Source organism: Pseudophryne corroboree, chromosome 1 (assembly GCF_028390025.1).
Source record: "Pseudophryne corroboree isolate aPseCor3 chromosome 1, aPseCor3.hap2, whole genome shotgun sequence".
NCBI lineage: Eukaryota > Metazoa > Chordata > Amphibia > Anura > Myobatrachidae > Pseudophryne > Pseudophryne corroboree.
Window position 1 is genome coordinate 859,873,210 of NC_086444.1, and position 15,191 is coordinate 859,888,400.

The following is a 15,191-nucleotide window of genomic DNA, read 5'->3' on the forward strand; positions in this document are numbered from 1 at the left end:
AAATCTATGAAAGGAAATGGCTAATGTTCCTAATATGTCTGAGTGACCAGGTCAGGTGGAATGGTGTGGCTATGGTGTAAGCCACATTGGAGAACAAGTGAAGTGGAAACAGGGGGTATCTTGTGCCTGAGTACCTTCTCTGGAAACATGACCAGAAAGATGAGCAGGATGGAACAATAGTTTTGTAGGGGGAGAGATGGTAAGCATATGTAAAGAAAAGAATGTTTAATTTAATGACACAATCAAGAGAGACATGTCTGAAAAGCTGTCACAGTGCATCAATGCTGCGGTACCATGATTGAGTCCAAACAGTTAGTCTGTATATTTTTACAATGCTACTCCATTTGCCATCACTGCCTCATGAAGTAAGAAAGGTCTGTGCTGATGGTGAAACCTTCTTTCTTCCATTTGCAACTGATGATCCCTTGTGTATGATCCTTGGTAAGAAAATTAATTAGAATAAATAGACATTTTAAGGGTATACAAATGACTGGGTGACATCAGGTCAAGGGTTAGGCTAAACATGTTACCATTTATGTATCAACATTTTCAATGATGACCTAATTACCCTGTCGACACACTTACTGTTAGCCTCCTGATGTCGACCTTCTTACTATAGACCTCTTTAATGTAGACCAGTCATACCACACCTGCCTCTACACCTTCTCATGTTCTCAGTACAGCATGGTGCCCAAATCGATATCTTATATTCCAGAGGTGGTCTAACTAGTGACTCATACAATGGTTACGCTGTGCTTGCTTGGAACACGTGTATATATCTGACAAGATTTTAATCAACAGCATTTTATGTGAATGCAGGAACCCTGCTTAGTACAGCAAAGTACATTCATTATATGTCGAAAACGCATTTAACTGTTTTACATAGAGCTTCATGCTGTCATGAATATTAACCTCCCTATCCATTGTTTTCATGGTTGTTTCCTTTTGCCTACTTGAAAAACACAGTTTCATGTTATTTTGTTTCCTCACTGTCCAGTACTGCGGAGCTAAATAGAAAGTATCAAAGCTGGGCTTTTTTCAAAAATGGCGCAATCTATACATGATTTGTACCTAGATATGGTCTTTGTTGCTCTCTAGAACATTTACTAATATGCCTGGGGTGGATACTGTTTGTCATAAATGCATGTTCTTGTTGCTTGATATTACCATTGGCCCATAGAGTTTTGTCTTTTTCTCCACCTATAGCCTTAATACAAATATTATTGAAAAAAAGTAGCAGCCACAGTGTAGTTATGCGTGCATGGCAAGTCCTGCAGTAGTTAATAGAAAAGGGGAGGGGGTCAGAAAGCTCAGGTCAAATATTTTGGCAGTAAATCTTTAGCTAATTAATATATGCTTATCTTTTTCATACCAATAGTTAGAATAAAAGGAATTCAATAAATAGAAAATTATATTATCAATTGGGTGATACAAGGTTAACAGCAAACCAAATATTCTAACCGTTTTAGGGGGAATCCAATTATTTACTGTGGCTAATTTTGATCCCCAGGGGGCCAGAGTCGTAACTAGACGTTTTGGTTCCCTGTGTCAGAAAGAGAAGTGCCCCCCTCCCCCCGTCTCCTCTATTCTCAGTATGGACATAAGCACTTGTGGGAAAGGAGCATGACAAAACTGAGCCTGGAGAAATCCCATGCTATGATCACACATTTATAGAACACTATAGGACATCTATAGGACACAAATCCTCTTTGCATCACACTAGATAAATGCACTTAACTTGAGAGCTCATTGTTATTCAGTCACAACACCCTTTATTAAAAACTTATTTCAATATTCGGGTGTGGATCATTGGATCGGCAGTAACTAGGTTGACAGTCATTAGATCGACACCTGAAATAGGTTGACACGGTCATTAGGTTGACATGGAAAAAGGTCGACATGATGGTTTAAAAAAAAAAAAATTGGTGTCATTTTCTTCGTAAAGTGACCGGGAACCCCAATTAGTGAACTGTGTCCCCTCGCGTGGCTCGCTCCACTCGCCATGCTTCAGGCAAAGTTACTATTCGTAGCCACGTGGATCGTAACGTATGAAAAGGTTAAAAAAAAAAAGTAATAATAATAATTTTTTACAAAAAACTCATGTCAACCTTTTCATGTGTTGATCTTTGACGTGTTGACCTAGTGACCACGTCGACCTAATGGCCATGTCGACTGAATAGTGGTCGACTCAAGTGTTGTCGACCTAAAGACAGGATACATCAATATTCTGCCATATCCAGGATTCAAACCCATAACCTGTTGCATTCCATTCAAACACCCTACTCATTGAGCTTTTTTGATCCTGCATAAAAACTATGATATTTTTAACTATATGAAGCTTAATTGTACTTTGTAAAAAAAATAATCAGCATTGCAGTTGAGTAGATCTATGTATGTAGCCACACATCCAATCTTGTGCAGTCACACACTATATAGATCTGGAATACCGAAAGTTATACAAAGGAAACCACAGAGCTGTTCTCAAATATTCTTCAGAGAGTCCCCAATTTCCACACAATAATTTCCAGGACTTTGGATGCTTTATATTATTCACTTTATATCCTCATATATGACCAAATGTGGGTTCATTCAAATGTATTCCAAATAGTCCAACCTGAGACCACAGGTAAGTAAGATAAAAATGCTTTATTAAAAATCCTTTTTTTTTTAAACCGTAAATTCTTGCAAGATGCAGCTATGGTTTAGCAGGATAAACGGAGTACAGTCCTGGATTTCAGATGTACACAATTATGGAGCTCATCAGATCCTCGGGACGCCTTTACTCCAGCGGTGCTTTCTACAACAGGATTTGCTCTACCTGCGGACACTGAGCATCCACCGCTGGCCATCCTCTGACCACGAGACTCCTGGCGCTGCACTCGTCGCCAGGTCTCTCCGCTATTTGAGAACAGCGCTGTGGTTTCCTTTGTATAACTTTCGGTATTCCATTTGGTATTTTGTGAAGATTGAGCTGATCTGTTTGATACTAAGGAGAACAGCTGCAGTTGTGAGAGCGCTTAATGAGGAGGATTATTCCTTTTAGTAATTAACACTATATAGATCTGCTCAGCTGCAATGCCGATCATTTTTTCACAAAGTATAAGGTGAGCTTCAAATAATTTTAATTCTCTAGCATTCTATGCAAAGGCAGATAGCTCAATAAATAGAGTGTCTAACTGCAGTGCCACAGACAATGGGTTTGAATGGGTAGGGGAAGGAGACGGGTGGTCAGGAGATGCTGGGCTTCAAAAAGCTACAAGTAAAAGTAATTAAAACATAAAATTGACAAGTGCGGCTAACGGTGCCCCCTACCTTGCAGCGCTGTGTGTGGAGGTACACTCCTCACCACCCTAGTTACGGTCCTTCCGAGGGCTATCCAATTATCCCGAAAAGCTGGCAATATCAGGAATTTTTTTTCACCTGCCAGGAGGCAGGCGAAAAAATTCCAAGATAACTGACCCATTTTTGGGCTCGCAGCCTCAAAAACACATGGATCAGGAAACTTATCTCTAATCCATGTATTATCGGCCCAAAAAAATGGGCTGCAGACTACAATTGTATAGCCCAACAATTCACTTTTTTTTTTTTTTTTTTTTGCGTGAAATGTATCAGGCACAAATAAACTCCCCCCTTAATTTTATCCAAACATTATCCTAAAGGGATGAATTCAGAATTTCCAATGTATTATTTCTAGATAACTTGTATAAATAAAGGGGAGGTTGTGGTAGAGTAAGCATTTTGTTTTTACTTATTGTGTAATTATTATGTACCTTGTGTTTGTTATTGTTTATGAGAATTGTCTGATTCAAGAGAATATTAGCATTGTAGTGACCTGAACTATTAATTATTTACACACTTTGTGTTCTCCTTAGGTGGTTTTGATGTAGATATCAAAGGTTGGGGTGGAGAAGATGTCCAGCTGTACCGCAAATACCTTCACAGCAACCTTATTGTTATCAGGACACCTGTTAGGGGGCTCTTTCATCTCTGGCATGAAAAACGCTGTATGGATGAACTGACCCCAGAGCAATACAAGATGTGTATGCAGTCCAAGGCCATGAACGAGGCTTCTCATGGTCAGCTCGGCATGCTGGTCTTCAGACATGAGATTGAAGCACATCTTCGCAAAAAGAAACAAAAATCCAGTGTAAAGAAATCATGAGATTGGTATAAAAGAGTGTGTTCATAACCAGTACCATATCCAGCCATTGGAGCAGAAGAGGAACATGCAGAGTCACCAAGTGGCTGTACGAGGAATTTGGGCAGCTGACAGATTCTCCTTTCGATGATGATTGAGTATGAAGCAGATTTTTCAGAAGAAGAAATTAAAATGGTTGACAGAAGTTTATTTGATGGAATTAAAGTTGATCAGTAAAATATTTCAATCGCTGACTTGTGAGATGCCATAGAATACATATCAAGGGCACACGCATAGGATTTGTTCAGTTGGACAGAACTGGCTGGCATAGTCAGAAGCGGTTGTGCCACAGGTGGGATATGCTTAGGGATAATCTCAAAATGACGAAATGATTTGTTGTGGAACAGAAGAGAAATAATCTTAAATATGCAGAGTTAGAAAATAATAATTTTTTTTTTTGTCCAGATTAAACAATGCAAATTAATTATATTCTAACAGTTTGCTTTGAATGTACAATAATTTAAAGAGGTATACTGTATCTACTCTGAAATTCTTAACCTCACAATTTTTTTGCAACATCTTAAGCTAAATTATAAGCAGAAGCCATATACCATGCATATAAAAACATGGCTAGGATCCCTTTGTGTTTTATTTAATTGCAAAATAATTACATTTGCTTATTGTTATCCTAATTTGAGTTTGAAAGATGAGCGATATTTATTATTATTCATTTGACGTAATCACAAATTACTGTATTTTTTTGCGGTCCTTAAATTACATTCTTGCGTGAGAGCACAAAAAAAGTCTTTAACAAGATAATAGTATTTTTCATTTAAGTGTTAGTTTCAGAAACTAGTTAGACCAGTTCTAACTGTTTGGACGGCTAAAGACAAATGTAATAGTGTGACATTTGCAGAGAATATATGCTTTGTTCTCTGATGATACTTAAACTCCAGGAAGAAGTGAATCCTGTAATTACAAGGCTGTTATTACTTACAAAAAGTCCTGACCCAGATTACTGAAAGGGTTCTTGTGTTTAGTACTATGAATTCCAGGATGGCAGATATTAACTCAAAACTTAGCACTCTACGGGAATAGAAGACATATTCCTTATTCGGTTTTTAAACTGCACTAACATGTATATGATTTTCATTTCAATTAACTATTTTTTTACATGCAGCTCAAAAGCTTGATGTTGGTTATGAAACCAGATCATTAAATAATGTTTGCCATTTTGTTTAACTTTTTTTTTTTTCTTACACCATAATAGCATTCTGGTGGAGTCACGACATTACCCTCCCAATGCTTCCATCTAATGCATCATCAAACAGGTTTTTATCAAACACGTGTACTACATATGATCAAGCTTGTATGCTAGCGTTAGGAAGCCTATACCGTGCGATGCAAGTTGATCAATTATAAAAGGATGTTTTGTAACATGTAAAAAGTGTAGATGAGAAAATTCTCATGAAGTTTATTTTTTTAAATAATAAAAATGAAGTATGAAGATGAGAGCTCTATTATCATGACTGAAATCTAAGGATATATGTTTAATGTACTGTAATTTAACAGGTTTGCTTTTGTATATTTAGAAACAAGTAAATGATGCAACAAAATATTTAAAAATGTTTGTTTTCCTATAAAAAAAAAAACACTCGCCCTAATGAAATACAGTGTAAGATTTAATTTAATTAAGGATCTTTAATTCTTTATTTAGAATGTAAACTCTGCTGGGCAGGGACTGTTGTGAACAATTACATATCCTCTGTACAGAGCTGTGTCATTTGTGTGGCGCTAAATAAAAAATCCTAATAATCATATTGCACAATATGTGTAAATGAAACAAAAATGACCTAAAGAAAGAATATATGTACAGTATACTATATATGTACACTATATATATATATATATATATATATATATATATATATATATATATATATATATATATATAATCTATCCTATGGCCCTTACATATGTGCTATGCCCACATACATAGGATTTAAAAGCACATTACAATTAAGGTGTACAACAGTCTCCACTTTCTCTATTTGGTTGAAAAATCCTGTGCTGTATTTGCCCTTAATTCTTCCCACTCTTTCCCCAATCAAGAATGAATTGCACTTCCTCCCAGCTCTAGTCAGAGTTTCTGAATTGCACTAAATGTCACGGTAGAAATACAGTCTGGAATTGCATTCCGCACAATGGCGAAACAAACAGCTGAATTGTTAAGACTATACAGAACTTTCACATCTTCAAAACAGCCATGTGTATTCCGCTTTTAGGCGGGGCTGGATTAGGGCCTCATGGGCCTGGCACTGAAAATGTTGAAGTGCCTATTATCAGAACCAGAGGGGGTGTGACCAGTGCTGTGTGGGCGTGGCCAGTGCCATGTAGACCCCGTACATGATCATCCCCAATATCTCTCTAAATATGTAAGAGTATAAAAATTGCATCATTTTGTGTGGAAAATAGAAATACAATTTATTGCTCTGATTTATGGCTGACTGTGTGGCCAGCTGGTGGCTGGTCATCATCATGCTGTCATAATGATGGGCCTATTTTATGTGGAGGCCTGGAGCTGTAATTCCATCTGCTCCACTGTTAATCTGGCCCTTCTTTTAGGTACATATTAGACATAAGTGAAATTGTGTTGAAATTTAGTACATCGATGTTTCCCATTCTGAAATATTGCAATTTGTTGTGCTTTGTGGATCTATTACTAAGTAAATCTTTGACCTCTGCCTTGGTAATAACATCATGTCTATATCTGTATTATCAAGTCACTGGCTTGCCAACTTCCATAGAGTCCTGGGCACATGGAAGAGGCTAACCTACTCTCTCAGGAGTCCAGGAGAGCTCCCTAAAATTTGTCATTGCCCTGATGGGTATGACTGGGAAGAACAGCTATTTAGATATAGCCTGGCAACCTTGCAGTAACGTTTAGGTTTCAGTACTACCAGCACCTGTTCCATTTTCCAAGGAGCTCCATTTACACTTGGCTGTTTACACAAATTGAACCATCACTGTGAATATCCAGAGGTGGTTGTCTCTACATAGGAAAATACTATTGTGTAGCGGTAGTCCGCTGGCATTTTGTGCTTTATAACAGGTATTATTAGTATGGTACTGCACCATTGATTTATATATTGCTCCCCCTTAACATCTTTGGTTAACATTATTATAATCTTGTAATGATTATATTAACAAGATCTTTAAAATAATTGTTAGGGAGTCTGGTGGCATTTTCTAGTACTGTAGAGTGTTATTATCTGTTAAGAGTTATGCTGTTGATGATTATAAAATGTTTTTTTTGTTTTTTTTATATAACCAAAGAAATTATTTTAACAAGCTAAATAATTAACTATAGGTATAGGAAAAAATGTCTGGACTGGAATGGTGGGAACCTTGCGTTTCTTTTGCTACCTGACTTGCTGTGACATTTCCCCCGGCTCATTAAACTGTTTAGCAGCGCTCTTCATAGTGACAATATCACCATGCAGCCACAGTCATTTTATGTTGTCCTTTCTGGTTTCTGGAACGTTATGGATAATAAGACCCCGGAGGAGAGGGGTGGTCTTCAGTTTGCCGGCTGTCGGGAACCCGGCGCACAGTATACCGGCGCCAGAATCCCGACAGCCAGCATACCGAAACTTTATCTCCATCTTGAGGGTCCACGACCTGCCCAGAGGGAGAATAAATAACGAGGGGCTCATTTGCGCTCGCCACGCTGTCGGTATGCTGGCGGTCGGGATTCCGGCGCCGCTATGCTGGTCGCCGGGAGCCCGGCCGCTGGCATACAATACTACACCCGGAGGAGAGATGTTATATTGTACTGGTAGAGCTGCAGATCTCTTAAGAGAGTGAGACTACATAAAGTTCATTCAGACTAGCAGCAGTTATTGTAAGTTATGCAAAACCCTCCTTAATAATATTTTATTTTCGCTGATGTGTGTAGATTTCCACCAAAGTCCATGGGTTTCTTGCAGGAAAGGGAGGGACTGGTGGAGGAGCAGAGGTTTGCAGCTGCTGATAGGAGAAAGTAGAATCCAGTACAAACTAGTGCTTCTGCTTTAGGGGAGAAGTGCAAAAATGTCATTTCGTTTTGCAGAGTAAGAATATTAAAATTATATTTAAAAAAAATGGAGGTGGTGCATTTTTAGGGACGTTCCTTGCTTTCAGAAGGGTGTATTAGCCATTTCGCATGACAACTTGCACCAGCAGTGACCTGGCAGAGATCCTATCTCATCATGTACTTTTAATGGGATACATTTTGCACTTAAAGTACACCTCGGTGCACTGTTGCCTAATTTGTAAACAAATAACAAAACACAAGAACAGTCTTTATGTCTCCTCAGTTTCATAATTCATATAAACCATAAATTAGTCTAATCTGAGCTGTATATTAGTCGGTTCTTATCCGCTTTAACTGGCATGGTCAGATCACATGCGACTGTGATGCCCCACTGTGTCCCTCAGTTTATGTTGAAGAGATCAGTTCGGCAGATGTGCATAATATGATATTTAAATATTTAAAAAAAAATACTTTTAAACTATATTGAATAAAAGCCTAAAAAAATCTGTTATGAACGGTTTTGAAGGGAAAAATTGTCAGTTAAATGGTTAATAGTTTGAATTTGTATTTTTGCACAGTTGAATTTTCTGCCTCTCCACAAACCAACAGGTACATCTGTAGTTTGCAGACTATGCACCTTGTAATGGGCAGGACTATATGTTCCAAACCAAATGTGTTTTTCAATCTGCATCCAATGCACTTTGGAAATTAGGTCCTATGTGAGGGAAATACAGTCCAAAACCACTTGTTTGAATGAGCCATACTAGTTAATCTGTTGCTTTGCAGTAGTTCAGAGTTAGCATACCTTTATACATTTTACGGGACGCAGTTATTCGACCGGCGGTACAACATCGACGCCGGGTTCCCCCCCCCCCCACACACACACACAATGCCGACTAACAGGGACTATTCCCACTCGCAAAGGGCTTCTTTGCGCTCCTCCCCCCCCCCCCCCCCCCCCCCCCTGGCCTGGCATCTAAAAGCCGGGATCTCTGCATCACACGAACCAAACCCCATTTTACAGTCTGGTGTGCTTGGGACAGAGGTTTCTGCATTCGTAGTCCTTGCATGACTTGGATGTAGTTCTCCAGCAATGCCTTCAGTCTAGTAAAACACACAGCATTTCCCATTTAGACCCACTGTAGCGCTGTCATTTTCCTCCTCATAACATTCTTTTAGCACTACAGCACGAACGATTTGGATAATACTATACCTGTATACCATTCCAAACACAGTGCCTTTATGAAGTGAACATCATATAATTCTGCTACACATATAGCAAGTAGTACATTAAATAGTGTCTACCTCAAGACAAAGAATTATTGTAATAGTTTAAGCCAGGCATTGTTTCCTGTTATTTAGCATTGCATTGACAAGTTTTATATGAAATGCTGTTAAACCATAAGATTTATGTTACCCGACCTGTAGACATATACAGTGCTTGTATGTTGCAGTGCTGCTTATTCTAGAAGTTATTTTTTGTATATGAAATCTTTAGCTTTTGAAGGAAGTGGTCAGAGCATTACTTGCATTGATTTAATGATTTCTGCCACTATGTGTCTTCTGCCAAGAATAATTCCGTACTTGCACAAAACTATTCTACAGTCCGTTAAAAACGTGTTTTTTTTTTTGTACCGTTCTGTTTGGTAGCAAAAAAATAATAATTTTAATGACCAGTAATCAATAAAGTTAATTATATACTTAGAATTTGTAGTAACCATAGCACGTAATTTAAAGGGCATGGAATTCTATTGCCTTCAGGTAGAAGCAGCTTTAGTTTATTCTATATAACCAGTGCTATCTAGTTAGTCTAAAACATTTTGTACTAGTTATAAGAAATCTTTTAATTCTCTTACTTTTTTTTATCATTTCGCAATGAAAATCAATCCCATATACATGGAAAAGTCAGAATGCTTAATTCCAGGAACCAACACTGCCCCCCAATGCCCCCCCCCCCCCCCCCCCCAAAAAATAAAAATAATACATAAAAATACTGTATGTTCAAATTATGTAAATAAAAAAAAAGAGTCCGGGACAAATGTTCAGACATGGGAGAGGCTTAAGAGAGGAGGGGGCTTGTGTGCAGTCCATGCCTACTCTCCCGGAAGTTGCTGGAAACTTTATTTTTTTTTGTGTAATCTCACACCCCCCCGGAAGAGTAGGCACCCCTCCCACATTTCCACTCACCTCCTGATGAAGTTGGCAGGATGCAAAGAAAACCACCGTAATCGCACACACCAAATTGAGGAAGCTGGGCTTAATAATGTTATTTGCATAATTAAGCCCCACCCCTCTTTCAGTGGAGCTGCAAATCGTGTCACCCCATATGTGGCTAGCAGTGTCTCACCTCCGGTTTTCAGTAAAAGTAGGTAAGTATGGTGCAGTCTCTGTACGGGTCCCCTTCTCCAGCGGTGCAGGTGAGTAGACTCTAGCACCTCGCCAGAGTCTACTGAGGATGTGCTGGTCTCCATGAACATGGCTGCAGCACCATTTTCCCAGTGATTTGTGCAGTGCTGCCACCACTGTACTCTATAGTGGGCAGTATAATATGTGGGTGTGTGGTGTGACCCCCCCTGACCCATTATTCCAATGCCACGCCAAAGACCTCCACCTTTGTATGATAAGGTAATTAATAAATGTGCGCTTACTACTGCAACATACTATCACATTTTAAATAAGAAACACTCCTCATACCTAAATAAACATTTCAATAATGTGTCCTTTTGCTGATTTTTACTCAATATTATGAAACTCTTAAGAACATTCATGTGTCACCAGAACAGAATTGTAATTAGGCTAAATACGCAAAGATGGCTGTATTTCCTCACACAGCATTGGTAAATGTTGTCCTTGAGTACCCTTTAATAATAATACCTGCTTATGAGTGTTCTCAACCCTGAGACTGATTACCTTGTGTTCATTATATAACTTAAACACTTTTTCTAAACACTTTTATTTAATGTTCTTAGTTGTATTATTGATGTGTGAAGCCCTTCACAGTTATATAGTGCAAGACAATGGGAAAACAAAATAATTGTAAAACAATTGGGTAGGGAGGGCCCTGCTCAGGAGAGAGGTTATAGTCTAGTTATCCTATAACCCCACTACCTTCATTCACAACGTTTTTAACTTTTAACAACATCCATTGTGGTCCTAAATGGACAGTAAGTATTGCCAACTCAGCCATGAATGCTTATGAAATATGCAGACTGCGTGGCTTTGCAATGCGTTTACATACAGATGGAATGCCTGCCTAGTAAACATGAATAAAAAGCTTTTTGTCACTCAAAACTGACAATACAAAAGGGTGAGAAGCACCCAAATGTTTCTCATGCTCTGGCAATTTCTTCTTGCAGGTTTATCAGACAAGTTAATAGCCGCCAATGGTTAACACAGTTTTGCGAACTACCTACTGTACACAGCAACTAATGGTCCTTGCTTTTCCAGTACTTGTATAAATGTACAGACTTGTAAAATACATACTGTAACAAAGAGAAATATATTTTTGTTAATGATTAAGTGACTGCTATAAACATTAGACAGAACTCTGCTTTGCTTACCCCAAATTAAAGTTTTGGCGTTTTGCAGGGTTGCAATATATTCTTTTAACTGAAATAAAGTATGTTTAATGCTTTACATATGCAATGTTGTTTTCTTGATTATTTGCTTTAATTATGTATGTATAAATAATTTATTCCAATAAAATGGGCTTACGTTTTTATGGTCTCAGCTATATGTTTGAATGATGTTTGTAGTATAACAGGATAATATGTCCAATCTGTTGGTGGACGAAGAATCGCCCTGTTTTTAATTTAAACATAAATATGACATTTAGTAACTTATATATGACTGAACATGTCCACTTATGTATCCTAATAAATTTATTTGATTTGATTGTAATATGTGTTGTGTACTGTTGTCATTGAGGAGGAAAGAAGCTTTTATTAAGATTCCTTTTGGACTCGTTTTAAAATTGATCATATTGATCTGTTCCTTGTGCTCTGCACTGGCATCACTAAATAACGTTTAATATACCGTAAAAGATCACCAGATCACCCGATTTACCAGATCAAACACTTTACCATATTTTAAAGAAAGCATTCTCTATGGGATAATTTATCAGGGCCCTTCATTACTAACTGTATAATTAATGAATGGACAAACTTGTTTACTTAAGTGGCCAGAAATGTAAACAGCAATGGGGATATTCTGAAAATAGGATTTTAGTTACCCACCGGTAAATCCTTTTCTCGTAGTCCATAAAGGATACTGGGTTCCATTTAGTACCATGGTATAGACAGGTCCACTAGGAGCCATGGGCACTTTAAGAATTTGATAGTGTGAGCTGGCTTCTCCCTCTATGCCCCTCCTACCAGACTCAGTCTAGGAAACTGTGCCCGAGGAGACGGACATACTTTGAGAGAAGGATAGATAAAGATAGTGGTGATATTCCGAATCACCACACACAAACAAGAGGAAAGCCATGCTAACTAAACTTGAACCGGCAACAGCTGAACCAAACAACAATACTTAACCAAGTAACTTTGCAGGAAGAACGAAGCACCGGGCAGGGGCCCAGTATCCTCTATGGACTACGAGAAAAGGATTTACCGATAGGTAATTAAAATCCTATTTTCTCTTATGTCCTAGAGGATACTGGGGTTCCATTTAGTACTATGGGGAAATACCAAAGCTCCCAAACCGGGTGGGAGAGTGCTGAGGTTCCTGCAGAACTGATTGACGAAACTGAAGGTCCTCAGAGGCCAAAGTATCCAACTTGTAAAACTTTGCAAACATGTTTGAACCTGACCAAGTAGCTGCTCGGCAGAGCTGTAAAGCCGAGAAACCCCTGGCAGCCGCCCAAGAAGAACTCACTGACCTAGTCGAGTGGGCCTGAACAGATTTCGGAACCGGCAAGCCTGCTGTGGAATAAGCATGCTGGATAGTGAGCCTGATCCAGTGTGCAATGGACTGCTTTGAAGCAGGACACCCAATCTTATTGGGATCATAGAGAATGATCAGCGAGTCAGATTTCCTGTGACGAGCTGTCCTCTTTACATACACCTTCAAAGCCCTCACAACATCCAAAGACTTTGGAGTAGCAGAGGTGTCTGTAACAGCCGGAACCACAATAGGTTGGTTGATGTGAAACGCGGACACCAACTTAGGAAGGAATTGCGGACGAGTTCTGAGTTCAACTCTGTCCTCATGGAAAATTAAGTAGGGACTCTTGTGAGACAACGCCCCTAGCTCCAACACACGTCTCACTGGAGCCAAGGCCAACAGTATGACTGTCTTCCACGTAAGATACTTAACCTCTACCTCCTGTAACGGTTCAAACCAGTCTGATTGGAGGAACTGCAGCACCAAGTTGTGCCTCCTACGGTACCTTGGGATCTCAAAGGGAGGTTGGATGTGCAGAATTCCTTTCAAGAGCATCTGGACCTCAAGAAGAGAAGCCAATTGTTTCTGAATGAAAATGGGCAAGGCCGAAATCTGGACTTTTATTGAGCCCAGACGTAGGCCCACATCCACACCTGACTGCAGAAAAAGCAGAAAACGTTGCAGATGAAATTCCATTGCAGAATCTTTTCTGCTCTCACACCAAGAGACTTATTTCTTCCAAATACGGTGATAATGTTTAGACGTTACCCCCTTCCTGGCTTGAATCATATCGGGATTACTTTGTCAGGGATGCCTCTGCAGGCAAGAATCAGTCGTTCAACTTCCATGCCGTCAAACGTAGCTGTGGTAAGTCTTGATAGACGAATGGGCCCTGTTGCAGAAGATTCTCGCGAAGGCCACGGATCTTCGAGGAGCATCTCCAGGAGGTCCGCGTACCAGGCCCTTCTTGGCCAGTCTGGAGCAATGAGAATTGGTTGAACCTTTTCCCTTTTTATTCTTTTCAGAATTCTTGGGATCAGAGGAAGTGGAGGAAACACGTACACCATCTGATACACTGTACCCACGGAGTCGTCAGAGCGTCCACTGCCTGTGGGTCGCTCGACCTGGAACAATACAGCTTGAGCTTCTTGTTGACAAGAGGCCATCATGTCGATCTGTGGATATCCCCATCGGCTTGTCAAACACCTGAACACCTCCTGGTGAAGGCCCCACTTCCCCGGGTACAGGTTGTCTGCTGAGGAAGTCTGCTTCCCAGATGTCTACTCCCAGAATGAAGACCACCGACAACGCCGCATCATGTTTTTCTGCCCAGAGGAGAATTCTTGACACCTCTAACATTGCTGCTCTGCTTTTCGTTCCGCCCTGTCGGTTTATGTATGTTACTGCTGTCACATTGTCCGACTGGACCTGAATGGCCCTATCTCGAAGAAGATATGAGGCCTGCAGAAGGGCGTTGTATAGAGCCCTGAGTTCTAGAATGTTGATTGGAAGGACGACTTCCTGACTTGACCATCTTCCTTGAAACTGCACCCCCTGGGTGACTGCTCCTCAACCTCTGAGGCTTGCATCCGTGGTTAGCAGAATCCAATTTTGAATCCCGAGCTGTCGGCCCTCGATCATAGGAGAAGTCTGTAGCCACCACAGAAGGGATATCCTGGCCTTTGGTGACAAACGGATCCTCTGGTGCATGTGAAGATGTGATCTGGACCATTTGTCCAACAGATCGAGCTGGAAAGGTCGTGCATGAAACCTTCCATACTGAAGAGCCTCGTAAGAGGCCACCATTTTTCCCAGATGGCGAATGCATAGGTGCACTGATATCCAGGTTGGTTTCAGGACATCCCGAACCATCGACCGGATTACCAATGCCTTTTCCAATGGAGAAAAACTTTCTGCGACTGTGTGTCCAGAATCATTGCCAGAAATGATAGCCTCCGAGTTGGCTCTAAGTGAGATTTCGGAAGTTTCAGAATCCAGCAGTGATCCAGGAGTAGTTGGGTTGTGAGGCCAATACTGTTCAATAACCTCTCCCTGGACGGAGCCTTTATCAGAAGATTGTCCAGGTATGGAATT

The 15,191-nt window shown here is 39.9% G+C and overlaps 1 protein-coding gene across 7 annotated transcripts in view; it reads left to right on the forward strand.

The window, feature by feature from the left end:
• Positions 1–12,113, forward strand: part of CSGALNACT1 (chondroitin sulfate N-acetylgalactosaminyltransferase 1) — a 558,708-nt gene extending 546,595 nt beyond the window's left edge. For all 7 annotated transcript variants that reach the window (XM_063919982.1, XM_063919986.1, XM_063919985.1 and 4 more), the window contains one exon: positions 3,873–12,113. In XM_063919982.1, the coding sequence (XP_063776052.1) occupies positions 3,873–4,162 (290 nt within the window). In that variant the 3' untranslated portion in view covers positions 4,163–12,113. The remainder of the gene's footprint in view (positions 1–3,872) is intronic.
• The last annotated feature ends 3,078 nt before the right edge of the window (positions 12,114–15,191 follow it).